Raw genomic sequence first — 19,135 nt, forward strand, 5'->3', positions numbered from 1 at the left:
AAAAAAATAACTAAACATAAAATACCTCAGGACAATAGCTAGCTTTAACCTAAACCCCTTTCGTGAGACACTCCTTCCTCATATCGAATTATGCAATTTTGTTTTCTATTCATGGGCACTGGTGCCTGCAACTAAAAGGTTCATTTAGTTCCATGATGTGTATCCCAAGGCATGCTATAATTCAAGCATGGCAAGAACAACATCTCCAGTGAATAAGTGCCCCACATGGAGGTTAAAACCATGAGACCACGCGAGTCTGTGCATATCTCCTCTTCAACTCACTGAAGACTGAATGCATGCGGGTGTGTATGCAAACACATTTCAATTAACCATGCAGTGACTTGACAGCATGGGGGAGGTGCTTACCTAACGAAGAAGGAGGCTGCTGCAGATGAGGAAGGAGACGCGGTGGTTGATGTACTGGTAACGGGCACTGGGAGTCCCGCTTGACTGGAGCTCCTCAGTCTGCAGGGCGTCAGGGTGCTGCCGCTGGTGCTGGTCATGGTGGTGACAGGGGCCTCCAAGGCTGTGACATCCCTGTCTGAATTTCCCATCAACCCATGGGCCTGTGTACACACAGATACAGAGATAAGACCACAACCGCCACTTAATGGTTTTACCACTCCAGCTCACCTTCCTTCCACTTTATTTGCTCCCCCTCTGCCACAGATGGATGGGCAGCTGCTGCAGCCAGTACCAGTTAGTGGGAGTCAGCAATATCCAAAGATAGCTCCCCACAGAACAGCAAGGATGCGGGACCATTCATTGATTCTGGCAACACTTACAAGGTTCCTCTGGCTGCAGCCTACTGTAATTAAGTGGTAACCCACATTTAATTAGTAATTAAATCACTAGCGATTTACCTCACTTTGCTCCTGATTATATCTATACCTGCAAGTTTAGCACTTTACTCCTCAGGAATGAAGAACGTTTCATCCTGCAGACTCAGTAAAGCTAACTCAGAGAGTTTCACAGGGAGTAACAACAGGTGGTGTACAGGTGGCATTTGTTCCATAGCTTAAATGTTTATGAGGCATGTGAGCTGTGCTTAAATGGCACACCTTACCCTGGAAACGAAAAGGACAAAACTGAGACATGCCGCATCTCTTTCAACCCTTCGGCTTTGACAACTCATGCCAAATCTATGAATGAACTCCTTTAAGGATAGACCTGTGTGTCTTCATATTTTTTTTAATTATTTTCTGCAGCAAGACATTCTGCATTAGAACCAGTTCCACAAGTTTAAGTTGTGTCTGCAGCGTAATAAATTAACAATAGATTGAAGAAGTTTTGACGAGATTTTTGTGAAAACTGTTGCAACATAAAGCTGTGAAAAATAACATTAACTATATCTAATGGCACTGCCATTGGTTTATTGTGTATGAAAAAGGCTTCACGCAGAGTTTGAGATGCATCATGTAACAAAAATTTAATACATGCAGTATTACCTTTTAGCTCTCAGAACTCAGGTTTTAAGTTCATTTTTAAAGTTGAGGGGAATACTGCAGGATTTTTGGAAAGCTGGAGCACAGAAAGGGTGAGCAAGAGCTCCGGAGCCTTCAGTGATCCACTTATTTTGGTTACACCAAGCCATGGCGTGCAGAGAGCTAATTATGCAAGTCAAAAGCTGACTCTGAGACGACACTGGAGCTGGAGTCACCATGCAGACAAAAGGTTAATCCCCACTGAAGCCTCACGTTTATCCTAGCTGACGAGAACCCATTCTCTGAGGTTTTAGCATCAGAAATTAAAGAAAGGCTGAAGCTATTCAAAAAAACATTTATAAAACTGACACACGACACTTTGTAATCAGCACTGACCTTGAATTCAGCCCAATACAGGGCAGCAGCCTCAGTGCCATTTGACAGGAAGTGTATTATAAACACAGTTCAGGCCCTCTGCATATTTACCACATTGGGGTTTGCCCTAGACTCATGTTTGGCAACAAAAATAACACCCCTTACAATCTTTTTTATAAAGTGTGTGGCCTTCCACCATTTGCCATTTGTCTACACACACTGACAGCTGCACTATTTATATGCCAAGCCTGACATGAGAATGCCATACATCAGGATGTGAGGACATAGTTACATTCATATATGACAGGCTTGGTTCTTGCTTGGACTCCTGCTACTGTTAGCTTTACACGCAGCTTTACAGCACATTGTACACGCAGTACAATGTGCTGCTATATTAAAGCAGGGCTGCATTATCTTTTCCTGGAAACGCTCCACTGACCATTTGTCAAACAGTAGCCTTGTGGTGTTTGGTCTTCATGAATTCCCACTTTCCCTTTTCTTCCTTTTGAGCTTGTTATCAGATCTTAGAGTCATAGCCTTGCTTTAAAGGTCTACTTTTGCTCTCTTGGGGCTTCATCATAGAAGCTAAGTCAGATATCAAGCTGTGCATTCCAAAGTTTTGACTTTAAAAGCATGAAAAACCAGGCAGCACACTGAAAGCAAACCACAGTAGTAGGCCGCGCACTATGCTGGTGTTAGCTTGGTGCATACCAGCGAAGCAGACCTGCTGCACTTTGTCATGTATGACTAGGGCACTTCACGCACAGCCATACAGGAAGCAGATGTGTACAGCCTATCAAATCTGTCACTGACTGAGTAGGTGCAGTGCCGGTTTAAAAATCAAGTAGCAGACAGTTTCAGGAGCACACAAGACAGCTGGTCACAGGTGGGGTTTCAGCGTGTCCTTGAAATGGACATGTACATTCATACACACACACTCAAGCTTAGCACAGTGCCTTTCAAATAGTATTCCCCTCAGTATTAAAACTGAGGACTTAAGCTCCACAGCCAAGCTGCTCTCTGTAGCCTTGGACCTGCACTTTCCCTGATTCTGGCTGAAAAGTACAATCTATCCCCTGGTCAAGTAATTAGGCTGTGTCACTGGAGCCATGTGTGTTCAGCCGTTTGCACCCAAAGTCAGTAATGAGCTGGCCTTACACCCTTTAACCCCTAGCCCTCCCTGATCCTTTTGCCTTGGAAAGAAAAGGAAGAAAAAGGAGGGGGGGAAACGAGACAAAGCAAGTAACCATAATGGAAAAAAGTGAATCACATAAGTGAAAAGGGTTTGGGAGAATGCTTCCTATGAAATGTGAAGTGAGCAGAGTAGGACAGCTCTTTTTCCACCCTAGACTACCAGGACTCCTCTGTGACCTTTGATCCCAGGAGTCAACAGACGATTACTGCTGAGGCGAAATAGGCCTTGCGTTAATCTGGCTTTCGTGCCTGGCTGGCTTCTGTAACCACCAGAAACCAACTGAGGCGAAAGCTGAGTTCCTACCATGTAGGACTAACATACCTTCTCATTTAGTGCCGGTATAATTAAAAGTTCTCTAGTGTCTTTCAGAAAATATAGTGTAACAGCACAGCATTCAAATTCTTTCCTAATCTGTGAAGAGTGGGGATTTCCTTCCCCTTCATTTCTGCATCATTTTCTTCTCTTGTCATTCTCTCATTCTGTGGCGCATTGCCATCAGAGCCCAGCTGCACCGAAGCAGCCGAAGCCAAGATCATCTGCTGGGCTTCAAATTGGTGGCAATGGAGCACACCGTGGCAGCAGGCAACCACCGGGCCAACAACGGAAACCCTCATGAGTCAAGAACACTTGGTTTTTGCAGATTAGTGTACATGTGGTTGTGGATTTAAATGAGCAAAGGGAAGAAATGCAGATTTGGATCAATCAATTTTTGCTGTTAGCAGCAGCAGCATCACACTCCTAGTAATGTGATTTCACGGATTACCTTAACTACTTAAAGATCTTTATTCAAACTGCCAATAACAGCAGGGATTACATGAGCAACTGTGAAGCTGGAGCATGTCAACTTTGGTTTTTGCATCCGACTCTTAGACTTGCAATAGACTGTTTCAGAAAATGCACATGTTTCTCATTCGCCCAATTCGAGGCAGCTACATTCAGTGGAACCGCTGCCAGCCAATTATAAAGATGGAGCCACATAGTTTTCAATTCAATAGACAACCACAAACATAGCTTCAGATGTTAACCAGAGCCTTTTCCCAAATGGGAGTGTCAAGGTGCTCTATAATGGTCTGTGTGTGGGAGTGCCTCAGGCTTGACACTTTCTGAAGAATTTCTGTCTAACACACACAGTCCATCTCTGCTTCTTGCACGCTTTCCTCACAAAGAAACTAAGAAGAAATCATGAATTAAAGCTTGTGCCTTTCGGCACTGTGTAACCTCCAATCCTCGAGAGTGTGTGTGGGTTTTTGTCATTCTAAAGGATCTGGTTTTAATGAAAGAACCCAGCTTGAGAAAATAACACCATTTCTTCTGTGTTTGTAACTTAATGTCCTGAAGGGACATTTCTCTCTGTCCAGGGAAGGCTTCAGCCACAGCTACAGAAACCGAGCAACTCATCCTGGCTCCACGGGCCGCTAATTGCTTTTAGACACATAGATGGAGAACACAAGTCTGCCTCTCCCTTCAGTGCCAGGCTGTTTGATTTGCCCTAGATTGCGTACATGCAGTTAAAAGCTTTTGATGGCCTCCCATAAACCATCTCTACAGGCACTTGTTGACATTAAGGGGAGGATTGAAAATCTGTCTTTAATTTTTCAAGCAGGAAGAAGGAATAACACTGCCAAGACCTGCAGTAGACTGCAGTTATCAGCGCAGCTAAAACAGAAATGGCACGATTTACAGCTTATGAAGCAGATGGAAAATATTAAAGTACAAGGACGAGATCAACCCTGGGCACGCATACCACAGTTGGCATGAAGGGTTAACTGATGGCATGACCATAGCTGGACTGGCCACCGATGATTTTTTTATTTTTATTTTTAGTAATGGTATAAACAATGAAAGTTGGTGGATTGGCCAGATGCTGGCAGATGTGTAAAAATAACTGTTTGGTGGTGGCTGCCACAAGAGGCCAGGTGGATGAGGGAAAGGTGAGGCAGGAGGAGCAGAGACCTGAGGTGGCCGCTGGTCCGAGTGTCAGGTGAACTGAACTTCAGGTAAGAAGTTCAGGGGTGGCTGTAGCTTAGGTGGCAGAGCAGGTCAGCCACTAATCAGAAGGTCGGTGGTTCGATCCCAGCCAAATATCCTTGCAAGCCAAATATCCTTGGGCAAGATACTAACCCCGTGTTTGCCTACTGGTGGTGGTCAGAGGGCCCGGTGGCGCCAGTGTCCGGGCCCCAGGGCAGCTGTGGCTACAATGTAGCTTGCCATCGCCAGTGTGTGAATGTGTGTGTGAATGGGTGAATGACTGAATGTAGTGTGAAGCGCTTTGGGGTCCTTAGGGACTAGAAAAGCGCTATACAAATGCAGGCCATTTACCAAGTTATGACCTGCAGTCTCTCTGGGTCAGATATGAACCAAGTTTAGGTGGAGTTTATTTTCGTTGTGCTGACTTTTTACAGTCAGTTACAATAACTCTGCGTACTAGCTAGCATGACGGAGTTTCTATACAGCTGGGTGGGTGCTTTGATGTTACTGATAGTGAACTTTATTTTATTCATAAGGTTCGTTAGTCGAGTTGCCAACCGTGCCGTAAAAAACAGAATCGTCCCGCATTCAGAGAAAACATCACGTGTTTGGTATTGAGCTGAAAAGGAACACAGTTTGTCCTGGACTTCAGCTACAATGAAAAAGACACAAAGCTGGAGTTATTCTGCATCTTTACGCTGTCAGCTGCCTCTTCTTCTCTCATTCAATCATGAAACTGATCAATGATCAGCTGATCGGTATTTCTGAGCAAGTCCCGTCTCTCCTTTGTTTATCGCCCTCTTTGCGCCAGAAAGAGGAAACCAGCGGATGTCGCGCTAAACAACAGCAGCGCGTTTAAGCTTGATCATTAGAATTTATTTAATATTAATTTCTAGTATCAGCTGATGTTTGCTGGAGCCACAGCTGTAAAAGCTGCTGGTCATGATATCGGTTTGTATCAAGGGCATAGATTTGGCATGGACGGAAGGGACATGTCCCCACCAATATCCAGCGATTATTGAATTGTCCCCACCAATAATTTGATCTCTTTGAGTAAAGAAAAACAAACCCGACAGAAAGAAAAAAACGATCTGTCAACGTCTCATTCGCCTAGCTGTGAAGAAAGAGTTAAATTACGTTCCATACTGGAGTCCTACATCATGTGACAAATATGGCCAATGTGATTGGTTGTGCCTTTCAAGGAGCTCTGTTTAGTTTTAGCAGCGGCCGGCAAGCCTGCGCCGCTAGGACCTGCAAGGAGGAGAGGAGGATGACAGCAAAAAGGAAGAACCTGGATATAAGAAAGTATTTTTCAAAGAAACCTGTAAGTCACTTAAAGTCAAGCTCACTCATAAAATGTGTCCGTCACAATAACGTTACAGGCTATGCTAGGCTTTGGCCCACATCAGTCTAAAACTGTATGTAACCACGAATAACGTGTTTTGGAAACTAACTGCACAACATGCAGCACTATTAGTTCTCTCAGTCTCAGAGCAGCATTTCTAATTTTGATTGAAAGTGTCAGAGAAAACAGCAGCCTCAAGTAAGCCAGGATATTAGTTTACAGAGGCTGTTAAAATGATATGTCTAAAGTTAAAATGTTGGTGACACAATAATTTCATCCTAATGGTCCTGACATATTCATAGGGTTAATTTTTTAGACAAAATATCATGAGATAGTCAGGATTTTGCAAATATTCCACCCTGTAGTGCAGTTTGCACAAATTGTTTTAAAAACTCACTCACCCTACAAACATTACTGATGAGTCAAGATCTGCACAAAGTGACAGAAACACTGAAGCAGCTCCACATTTTATTCTTATTGTCATGTATGTCCTATTTGTCAGGTGATAGAAAGTAATGGTGACACAAGATCACAGGTGAAATTGGATGATGACTTGTTGGTTCATTAGTGTATTTGAAGCACATGTGTGACTGCATGTATGTGGAATGTCTCACTGTTATTGATCAGGTGACAGAGGCAGCTCTGCCATGTTGTAGCTCAGAGGTGAAGAGGCGAGGTCACAGGTGACTGACTGATGATTTGGTGCTATAGATGAACTAGTATTTATTATCATGACAATTGTTAGGCTGCTGATGTAAATTGATTCATTAGTGTATATTTGACAAAGAATCTGAATTGACATGTCTCACTTTTTATATGGCACGAATCAATTTTATCAGGTGGCAATATGTCCTAGTGCAGTCAGAGGGGAAGAGCCAGGGCCAAAGGTGAGGCACATCACGCACTTAATAATAATTTTAATCTGAGGATAAAACGCAGGTACTGAGGCTGAAAGAAGCTTCAGTGCTCTCAGAAGACTAAAAACATGGCTACGGTCAACAGTGACTCAAATGAGATTAAACAATGCTGCTGTGTGTCCACCAGGAGACACTGGACAGTATAGATGTAAAACCAATATGCCAGCAGTTTATCTCAGTTAACGAGAGGAGAAGGCCTGTGTTTGGCTCCTTCACATAGTCCACATTGAGTTGTTGTGTGGGACATGTCTGTTGTTCGTGTCTGTTGCTGTAACAGTAGTTCATGTTTAGAATAAAACATCGCAGCTCACTGATTTGATCGGGGCAATAGTGCCTAAAATGTTGCATAATTTTGCTGAGAGATCTTGTACTTTGTGGTAATCTTAGATGAGTAGTTTTATGGACAAAAACCAGCAGGTCATTCAGTGTTCCCTTAGTGCTAATGTATCAGAGATGTTGGTGCACTATAACTGAACTAATGTTGTTAAGTCCTTAAAGTCATATTCTTTTATTGTCATGACTGTATTTGAAGCTATTTTTATGTTTGTATGATACCTGATTTATATGAAATATGCCTGAAGTGAACTAAACTCTAAAATACTTAGTCAGTCATTTGTTTAATAGTAATTTAACATTATATAATTCACATATAAAACTATGAATTGTGATTTTAAATGGTTTAAAAGCATGCAGAATAGGATATGTAGGCAAGTATATTTCTCCTTTTTTATCAAGAAGCAAAGACAAAAAGGAAACAAAAAAGAAACAGGGCAGGGTTCGATGGTTGAATCATCTGTCCCCACCAATGCCAAAACCAAATCCACGCCCTTGGTTTGGATATGTGGTGAGAGGGAAACATGAAGATGAAACCAGGAGATGTCCTTACTGAATCATCAGAGTTGTGATGGAGAAACAGGTTTATCTTTTAGGTGACATGAATGAGTTGAAGGGAAGTTATGATCTGTTTCTGAGAGACAAATAACACCAGGATCCCTTTCTATGTAGCTGACAGCTGGTAACTGTGCAGGGGCGGATCTAGCAAAGTTTTGCCAGGGGGCCAGGTAGGGCATTAACAGGGAGAGGGGGGCACAAAGAAATACTTTCTTATTCTCATTTAAAATAATAATCTGAATCTTACAACCAAAGTTTTTACCTGATGTAAAACGTATAGAAATCGTATATATACCAACAAGACTGTACATCACTGTCACAACAGCGTTTGTTTTCATTCAAAGGCTTTATGGATTTTCCTGTAATACCTGGTGGGCCGGTCTCTAATCAAAATGCCCGGGCCGATTTTTTGTCCCAGTCCAGCCCTGTGCACGACACGCAGTAAATTAATCTGAGAAGGTGCATTAAAAAATAAATGGCCGGGCCAGCGGTGCGCATCGCAAATTAGCTCGCATAGACACATTAGTTGTACTGGTTCTTAATGACGGTATCTTAGCTAACAACCCCAACTACCAGATTCAACTTGTAATTGGCTAAAAATCACTTAGCCTACTGGTGAGAGGGACGTTGCTAGCTCTCAGTTTTTTCAAGCGATGTTGAAATTTCCACATTCCGACACTTCAAATGCTTCAGGAGCTCTCCGCTCAGCGCAGTAACTGTTAATATAGAGCATTATTAAATTTATTGCTAATGCAATTATATGGCACATTGACTTCTGAGGAAATTTTAGATAGCACTTGTCATCAAAAAGGTTGCCTACCCCTGGACTAGATGATGTTAGCACATGCTGTATGCTTTGTACACTGAACCCGCCTGGTGTAGAATGTCACAGAGGTTTGTCACTTAGGTTGTCATCACAGAAAGATGCCCTCGTATTGCTTACCACAAAATACCTGGCAACGTGCACATAGAAACCTCAGCATTTACCTTTTAAGGTAAAGCTCCTGAAACTGTTTTGTTTGCTGCATGTCTTCCATGCATAAACAAAACAGATTAAAGCGCTGATTAGCTAAAACGAGAGAGGAGCTATGGTGACGCTGTGTTGTGATAATTTAAAATGCCCTTGAGGAAGAGGTCAGGAGTTTAGTGTTCAGATGACCTCTGACATTAGATCGCTCAGGCTCTGTGACTTCTGAGAAATAAGAGGTCAGCGCTCCAGTTCTACGACACAAATTTCCCACAGGGCTTCATCTCTTCTAACGGTATGTACTATTTCTAAAGTTGCTTTTAAATGCTAGTTGCATGAGGAAGAAAAAAGGTCAAAGTGAACACATACCAACTTGGGTTGAGGGAGAAAGTTGTTGACCCTGGATATGCTCCACATGCCCTCGAGGTACTGCTGGGCTTGGATTGTGACGGTGCTCAGAGATCCAGGGAGCTGCCCTCCTGCCACTGTCACCTGGACACTGGTCTTTGGCCCTGAAGTGCTAGCTGCGTTCTGGGACCAGCTTGGTACCCCATGGCGCTCCCCTACTGCCAGGACAGAGTGGGGAGAGGGCTGACTTTTCGAGACTTGTTTTGTTTGGATGCTGGAGGACGACACAGTGAATCTAGAAGGCTGTGGTATAAAAGATGTTTTGGGCAAGGCAGCCATGTTGGAGCTGAAGGCCAAGACAGGAGCATGGAGTGTCTGCAAGGCCTCCTGCCTCAGTTGGTGGAGAGGTGTAGAGCAAACTTGGCAGCATCCAGGTTCATGATTCCCATGGAGCTGCTCGAACAGGAAGGTTGCATACCCGGGGTCCTGCAGAGAAAAACAAGAAATGCACTTTAGCTCAAAGCACAGCATTCGGAACAGAAACACTTTGAAGGAAACATGTTTTTTCCAAAGCATAACCACATTACAATTTTTTTGTATATATGTATTTACTGTGGTGTCAGTGGTCTGCTAGCAATGTGGTCCCTGACTGCCCTCTGAGACCCTTACTGAGCTTTTGCCGACTCCCTCTCTTGGATGATTGTTTGTTCTGAGTGGCCTCAGTGCAGAGGGCTACGGTAGAGGTGTGTTTTCAGTACCATTTGTTTGTTTCTCTGTCAGCGAGATTAGGGCTACACAAATACTACCAGGCTGAATTTCCTGAGACTTGATGAACAGACACAGCATGGGGAAAGGAAGAACCCATTAAATTGTGCTGCTTATCCAAATCACCTTTAAAACTGCAAGATAAGGCATCAACCTTTGGTGGAGGATTACACCCTCTGCAAGTTCCCTTCTAGTTTAGATGCGCAGCCTGCATGCAACTTAAAACTGCTGATCCCCCCCCCCCCAAAATAAATCAGACATGAAGTAGAGTTTGCAGAAATTAGTGCTAAACTGAGAAATTAGTTAACATTTTCTACTTGTTAAAGACTTGTTAGATGCATGAAATAATGCATCAGCTCTACGCACTTTCACATTCTTGATTCTCAACATGAATTCAAAGTCAAATATTTGAATTCTGAAGTTTATACTTGTCCCAGAGAAAGTATTTGTTAACACGTTGGCCTGAAAAATAAAGACATTATCCCTGCAGCACTCTACAATGCTCAGAGGGATTAGCCGAGCATCCCACAGAGACATTCCTCGCATTAAAAAAGCACAAGTGAAATGTGGCTGCTATTTACTTTTTGCAGTTTTAAAAGAGAACACCACACAGACTTCAGCTTATTACTGCTTTTAGCGATGGTGTCCAGTAGAGCTTTGTCCTCTCACTTCCTCTCTAAGAAGGCTTCCTAGGGTTTCCATCGCTGTTTGCAAGAACTAACAAAAGTATAAAACAGCCTTGGGGACTCTGCGCCTAAAGCTATAAAATTTACATATAATAAGTGTCCCATTGTGAAAACATATGACAACCTACTCTCTGGGAAGCTGGAAGCATACAGACCTATCATAAGTAAAGGCATAGGAGGGGAAAGAATATAACTTTCTGTCTGTTTTAGTGAAACTAACCTTCACAGAAATATACACACACACCTACACACACAGAACTAGAGAGAGTCTCTTAAGAGGCATAAAGAGGCACTATAGGATTCTGCCCAGAGGAGTAGTGGCCTAAGACAGAAGCTCACAGCCCCTACATAAATGTTTATGAGACCTTTGCTCCTTAGAACCTCCGAGGTGATCAGGAGGAGTGAAGCTGCGGGGAAACAACAATCCGCTGCTCTAATGCAGTGCCACTTAATACAGCTAACCCAAGATGGGCCCAGAGACCAAAGAGGCAGGCAGAGGGACTCTAAATCTCCTCCCTATGAAAGCCACTCAATACACAGACTTTTAGATTACCTTTCCCTGCAAACAGCATTAATAGTATGATCACGCAATGTTCCAAGGCAACCTTCTGCAGCCTTACAAATAAAAACAGACTCTTTTCTGCCATATATTTCCTCTCATCTCATAAAGACACAAAAAGCAATATAGTTTAAGTCATGCTCAATCTATTCTTTGCTTTATTCTTTACCTAAAGCACAATCATGCAAGAGAACCATTCTGGTTAATGATCTGCTATATTGGCTGCTTACTTTGCACATGGACAAATGTGGGCAGGACACAAGCACAACTAAGAAATGCAGTCAGAATGTAGAAAATCCCATAAATCCGACTCTAAATGAGAACTCTGGGGTGACAACTGTCTATGGTTGATCAGCTGTCTATCAAATGGCTGTTGTACATCCCAATGAGAAAAGGATTTAAATGTGAGAAGCTTAAGATATATGAAATAGGATAGAGCTTTAAAAATGATATCTAATGCTCTTTGATCCTGACACGTGAACAATCCCGGCTGTTATGCTCAGACAGGATATTTATGCACAAGACAGGACAGTTCTGCTGAAATAAGATCAAACGGTCTACGACAAATTGGAGTGAAATATGAAAGCACCGCTGGCTGCCATTTCCACAGTCTAGTCTGGGTTCATGTATACGCTTCTTAGACAGGAAATTGAACCAAAGTCATAACAAACCAACTCCACCCCTTAACCCTTTTACCTTTCGACCACTCCTTACCCACCTCAGGGTGCTGGTACATCGAAGAAATCAACACCACCCCCTACCCATCTCTCTCTCTCTCTCTCAGCGTGCATTGTTAGGTGTTGATTTAGGGGAGCTAATAAAAGGACACACAAAGCTGAGCACATCTGCTATTCAGTTAGGATTCTGGAGGTTAGAGAGCAGGCTTCTCCTGTAAAGCTGTCTGTAAGCTTTACGTATGCTCGTTGGAGTGAATAAAGGGTCAGGGCCAGAAGGCTTATGAGGTTGATGATGATGGGTATATGGAAGAGAATGATGTGGGTAGGTGGAAACACAAGGACAAATCCATATTTATGTGGTACATATTTCACACACAGATCAGAATTCAGGTTTGGATGTAAAAATATCTCAAGTCAGCTGAAAAGTGGCCATAGTTAGGCATCGAAATATTTCACCTACAGGTTTGTACCTTCACATTTAAGCAGTGTGAGAGCTTGTGGATAAGGATATCAGAGAAAACATGAAATGTATGATACATGAGCGCACCCACCCCCAAAGCCATATTGTTTCTTTTATTATCCATTTGATCTATTACTGACGGGTGCAACTGGCAGCGAGGAGTAGCGCTGCTGCAGAGAAGTCTGCAACGCTCTGCATCAACACAACTCAAACGCTCAAATCATTCTGGTTGGAGAAGAGGCATGGAAGCTACTTTGGGGCTGTTACCTCTTGGCCATTGTTACTGTGGGAGACGGTTTTGGTTTTTCAACCCAAGGCCTGTCCACTGAAAAATTAAGCAGCACAAGCAAGGATAAAAAGACAGTGAGGAGTGGGAGGAGGTAGGCCAGGGTTGCGGCCCTTGCCCGGAGGCTTGTGGGTGGCTGTGTTGGTTTACTGCCTGACAGCATGGATCTTTATTAAACTCTGGGGACAGATGCTGCAGCCTTATTATGGAAAGGAGCTGTGGTGAGCACACTAGAGAGAAGCCCTGCTTGTGGATTCAACCTTTCACAGCCCTTAGAGACATAAGTTTGTCTTTGTCCCTCACACTAACTGTGATGAAAAGCAGGGTAGCAGCAGCAGGAGCGATGAGCCACCCGGCTGACTAGCTCTCTGGGTTGATGGAGAGTGTCATCACAGACATCCCATGCCCAGAGGCTGATGGAAACAAGCTCAGCCGTAACCACTTATGGATGAGGCGACAGGGAGAAAGATGTGCATGATTTCACTCCTGTGTGTCCTCAGGGTAGAAGCAGAACTGGTCAAAGTCACACATAGGTTTTTCCTCAAATCACACCTCATTTACCTTGCCTTGTCAGAGCGCCTTCACTCTAACCAGACAAAGGAAAACTGCCATCTAACAGTTTCCGCATTCGGTCTCTGATGTGCTTCTCATGTGGAGCGCTGAGGCCAGATATTGCAGGCTGACTCAAATCAAGGGAAGGTCACAGTGATTTGAAATGCATGAGGCCCCTCGCTAGCCGAGACACTTTTAGGCACGCTCCATTGAAAGTAAAATACTCTGGGAAACTATATTTTCTATTCCAGTTGAGCTCAACAGATATTTCCCAGACATAAAAGCGCCCCGTGACCCTCTGCAGCTCCAGCAGAATAAAAACAAAGCAAAATTGTACCAACATGTATCGATGACGGAAAAAATAAAGTGGAAAGTTCTGACATTCGACAGCCAGCTGCCGGTCAGCTCATATCTGAACAGTTTTAGAGCTGCCAGCACTCGGTGGCATTCTGCTGTCGGTGATTTGCTTTAATACTCGTAGCATCTGTGAAGTCATTCACTACTCCTAAGTCCTTTGTGTGCTCACCTCAAGCATCCATTAAACTGAAAGACCTGCCAGGTTAACTCTTAAATTCAGTTTAAGATTTCTACCTTGTTCTTTCAGGTTTTTATTTTATTATCCTGTGAACACTGGAAGCATTCCTAAATACGAGTCAGTACAATGTCGTGCTGCTTTATATCTGTCCTCTCACCGGCACCAGTCCTATTTACACATCACAATTCTTAAGTACTTCCTACTGACTTTCTTGTAAAATCAAGACCACACAGCAGCTGCCAAATCTAATGCCCTTTCAACTCCTGACTTTCCCTTCCTCTCCTGCTCTGTAAGGATGTGACAGAGCCACGTCTGTTTACCCAGCCTGAGATAGTGTTGACCTAAACCACACATGGCCTCCTGAAACAGATTGCCCCCCCAATAAACCGCAGGAGCCCACTTCAGATCCCAGGTTGAGGACGAGAGCTTCCACCAAGCCCACTTTCCCACAGGTAGCACGGCTAAATCTGACAGCCATGTCGGAGAAAAACGAGCACAGCTGCTGGCCTTGCCCCGAGTGAGCACTGGGCATTAAGGCAGATTACATTCCCAGGATAAAAGCAACCACAGTGGTGTAATCCCTTTCTCGCCCTCCCCTCCGCTCCTTCTCAACTATCCCCACCACCTCCACTTCTACGACTCTACTCACATCCCCTGAAGGAGCGGAGACCCGGAAGGCCAGCGACTCTGATTAGATATCAGGTAGAGCTTTTAGTGCCACAGCATATCTAGGATACAGACCATTAAATTTAACCACTGCCTGCTCGGAGGCAGAGAAGACAATGACTCAGGATGTCACACTAGCATGCTATTTAACTCTGTGGGAACGCCTTTGGTAGAACACAAAATGGGACGGTTCAACAAATCACATCAAACAGATGCTTGTCCCCGTCTGCTGACTCGACAAGATTAAACAAACCTGTAATAAGGCTTTTCCCCCAAACAAGGCAACAGTATCTCCAGCAACAAAAGTACACTGTCATTACCTACCTGATAATACCACCTCAGACACACGCACAAAAAGCATACACCAATACAGTAATGAAGTCATTCATCCTCTGTGGCTGTGTGAAAAACTCTGAATGCTTCATTTTTCAGCCGCTCTTCTGGGATTTTATTGGAGCACAATAGGATTCCAAGAAATGATGATGAAATATCTCTAGTGGCTCTCCAGCATTTCTCATGCGAAATCTGGCTTTTGTCTAAGCGCGGCTACATTTAGGCACATATCTCATTATCTGAGTTTAAGCTTTTTGTGAGAGATGCGGTTACAAAATCGATTCTGCTCTTGCCTTTCCGAAGCCGGGGTCTCACTGCTCCTCTTTCTCTTTGCCTCCTACTCTCGTGGGATTATCCCATATTTTAAGCTGAATAACTTCTATAAATCACAAGAACGCCTTGTGGTTTTATTAATGTAAAATGCCAAAGGAATGAATACCAATTAAGATATCTTGTAAGTCCGGGATTATTCATGTTCTAAATTACGATCTTTTAAACGTGATGTTGCAAAAAGTCGTTTCATTCTTGTATTCTACTGAGAAAAAAAGATAGCTTTACATAATTCTCCAGCTATCGTGATGAAAAACTGCTTATAACAATGCCAAAAACAAAATTACAATGAACAAATGTCTCCCTATTGATATAAAACAGATTACCTTGTTTTGAAAAGTGCATCCAATTTTTGATCTTCAGTGCAGCCAAAATTTCCTGTATTGCACATCTGTTCAAGAAGAGCTTATGTGAGGAAGAGGCTGATGTCAGTCTGCCTGCCCTGTGTGATTTAGTCCTTTCCTGCCTTGAACCGTCAGTGCACTGCTAACAGAAAATGCAAATAGGCTTTCCCCCTTAGTGACACTTTCAGCACCACCTGTCCACAATATCACAGAGATAGACTCTTTGATGAACGGACCCAAGATGGCAAACAATCTGCCACTGGAACGAGCACACAAGATAGCCTATAAAATGCAGTTTTTTGAGATCGTGGAGGTCTGGGTGGATTTCTTCCTTTGCTTGGGGATTACTCGGAGCACGTTACAGCTCATTGTACACTAGATCGCATCCGACAGATTCTCTGTCATCCAGAAAACCAGATGTCGCTGTCAATCAGTAATAAAAAGGACCACACATTGATCCAGAGGTTAAAAACAGATAGAGTGAGATGTAATCATTCATGACTGTGTGTTCCAAACCACCCTGTAACCATTAATGACGCCATATAATGATATGTCACTCCTCCATATGTTCGTCCCATTTATAGACGTGTAATATCATAAAAGGTTCACTAACCCCGTCTTTACATATGAAGGAGAAATGGGTGAAAACCGTCCGTTGATGTGTGTGTGTGTGTCTATATTTGCTGCCCCTTGTGTGTCTCTTTACACCACACCCATCCATCACTCCAGCCTTTCGCCACTTGGCCAGTTAATTACCTTTTCCTGTTCACTCACGCACATAAAGAAAACAAGCCCCTTTCAGACTGTTTGGACAGACTTCATTCTCCCTCGCCGCCCCCTTTCCAACATCTTTTTCTTCCTCTCTCCTCTGTGGACACAGGGCAGCCTTCACTGTCCAAGATCCGTCAAGCTTTCATCAGCTTTGGCCAGGGTCAGAGTGCCGGGGAGGGTCAAACTGAATTCAGCAGCGCTGCAGTGAGAGACTTTAACAGGTCTCCATAAGACATCCGGTAGTGAACAATCACTGCTTAAACTCAGCGGCAACTGATTTGAGTGCTGAGTGCACAGACAGAACAACATCGACCTCTGAAGGTTTCACATTCGTGGAAAAAGTATTTTTCAATTTAGCAGGATAAAACATTATATTTCTCACTCCCCTGCCCAGTGCTACAGCAGAGGCTGTCTGGCGGCGGCGGCGGCGGCAGCAGGGCTGCTTGCTATGCTGTCCTCGCCAGAGACGCAGTGAATTGTGTTTACGTATACCTGCACAAGCCATTGTGCACTTCTAATTAAAATGGCTGATTTTTTTGGCTCAGAGATGCTCTCAAGGTAGTTCCTCTTTTCCCCCAACCAGACTTGCCAAAATGAGTGTGTAATGAAAAATTCAACAGGCAAGCTGTAAAGGCAGAAGCCAGGTGTTGCTGTAAACTGCAGGTGAAAGCAAGGACAGAAGGGAGGAAGGTGAGAGGGAGGGGAAGAGGGTTAAAATAGTCTGGCAGCTACACAGAGTGCAGGGATAATGAAAAGTATATAAAAGTATATAAAAAAGGAAAATGCATAGGAAGGAATATCCCACTGCCTCCAATAGCAAATCTTTGTTTTATATACTGAATACACTTATACACTGTATAATCGATGCTTATCTGCTTTATATTTAATTCTTGTAACTAAGATGTTGAGAAAAATGCTAAAAGGCCCACATTATCCAGTAGCTTACAGCATGAGGCATATAACTCTTATACATTTAAAAAAGAGTGGAAATCTGAATTTATTCCATGCATTTGTAAAGTCCTCAACAGTGTGCAGGTCTGAACTTGTAATCAGTATTCCTAACGGTCCACTAAAGCTCGTTGTAAGATCTATTTTTGTCCAAGTACCTACTCTAAACTCTCACCACAGAGCACATGATCCTGATACAATAGTTCTCTCCAACAGTCCAAACCGCTACTTCACTTGTACTTCACTTCAATGCTTTTTTTTCTAAACATTTTTTTCAGTCTAAACGCAGCGATGACAGCCACCTGCTTCTCCTCTGTCTGAACTGTCACACCAAGAGAGCTGCAGTCGCTGCAGTTATGTTGTACGGGGGGAACATTTTCATTTCGACTGGAAAACGAGCACTCCCAGGTCCCCGCAGTTTATTTAGAGAGAAACCTCTGCTAAAAGCTCACGGCAACTAATCTCCATCGGAGGGGTAAAGTGTGACAGCAGTGAACAGCCAGACGCGTGGAGTGCGCATATGAGTAGTTAATTATCAAAGAAAAAATGCAAAGGGAGTTGCTCATGCTCAAACAGAAGTAATTGCACACAGTATTTGATCAACATCCTCCAGATCGCATAATGGAAAAACTCTGGGACTAAACATCAACAACATAATTAAAATTAATCATTTTCAGATCAACATTTAAGTAGTTTTTTCATGCCAAGCAGCCCATTTAGAATGCATGAGGTATAACATATGGATCTCTGCACCTCATCTTATGTCCTCATTGCAATAGTTCGTCCCTCCTCTTTGGAGAAAATGCAAAGCTATACATACTCCTAGTGATATAAAAAGAAAGTGACGGGGAGTGATGACAAGGTGAAATGTTGAGCATCCTCCAACAATAATTCTGCCCACTTTCCCCTTAGAACGGACTGTACAGTAATTATGCTGGCAAGCTGCCATGTGGATAATTATTATTCATTTTTCCGTTCCTGAGTGTTTGTGAGTTTCGGTCTCCCTCCCCCTCTCTGTCTCCTCATAGACGGACTCTGTATCTTTGTATTGAGCCACAGTAACTGGTTACTGATGAGCGTGGCACTTTTGCGTTTGGCAGATATCTAAATTCTCAGTCAGTGCAGGATTATGTGAGCAACAGGCTAACCGATTAACATCACAAATGTGCAGGGAGTATAAAAAGAGCTAAAGGTGAGGCCGACATTTTTGCCTCGCTGAAGAACAAATCCTGAGCCAAGGTGAGCAGTGCTGAGCATTCCTGTCCCATCCGCTCCCAGTCTGCAGAGCATTATCTCAGAGAGTGACACGCTTTGTGTTTTCACGAAACTGCTGTGTGTCGGCAGAACAATGGAGCAGCAGAGATGCGAGAGGCGGAATCAGTCTGGCGCAACAGCCTCGTGTAGGTATGGCACAGAGAGAGAGGGGGGGAATACTAATTTATCATGAAAGATGTCATTACCATGCCAATGACTTCTCAGAGAGCACAATCATCGCTAATAATAGAAATTTAAACATCAGCGCAGGGCTTTCAGACAGGAAGTGGTGTGTTAATGGGAAACTGATGTGTGTTTATGAGAACTAGACACCAAACTAGACATTGGTGAGAGCACTGATAGAAGAAAACACAAAGATAAGCACTAACCAGTATCTGTTTTGTTTTGTTGTTTTTTTTTGGGGGGGGGGGGGGGGGGGGTTCTTGCTAATTGAGATGTCTAGACACATTCAGTTGAATCGCAGCAAGATAAGGAGGTAGGCGGAACTATCTCGGAGGAGCGTAGCACATACTAATCCA

The 19,135-nt window shown here is 43.4% G+C and overlaps 1 protein-coding gene across 2 annotated transcripts in view; it reads right to left on the reverse strand.

The window, feature by feature from the left end:
• The window catches only part of kif26ab (kinesin family member 26Ab), a 67,873-nt gene that overhangs the window by 32,584 nt on the left and 16,154 nt on the right, over window positions 1-19,135 (reverse strand). For both annotated transcript variants that reach the window (XM_086274910.1, XM_086274908.1), the window contains exons 3-4: window positions 9,452-9,916; window positions 367-566 (exon numbers count right to left, since the gene is read on the reverse strand). In XM_086274910.1, the coding sequence (XP_086131036.1) occupies window positions 367-566; window positions 9,452-9,916 (665 nt within the window). The remainder of the gene's footprint in view (window positions 1-366; window positions 567-9,451; window positions 9,917-19,135) is intronic.

This window comes from Aulonocara sp. 'chitande type north' Nkhata Bay, linkage group LG19 (genome assembly GCF_057382095.1).
Source record: "Aulonocara sp. 'chitande type north' Nkhata Bay isolate Kocher_YH1m ecotype deep benthic linkage group LG19, A_spYH_male_GT1.1, whole genome shotgun sequence".
Taxonomy (NCBI): Eukaryota; Metazoa; Chordata; class Actinopteri; order Cichliformes; family Cichlidae; genus Aulonocara; species Aulonocara sp. 'chitande type north' Nkhata Bay.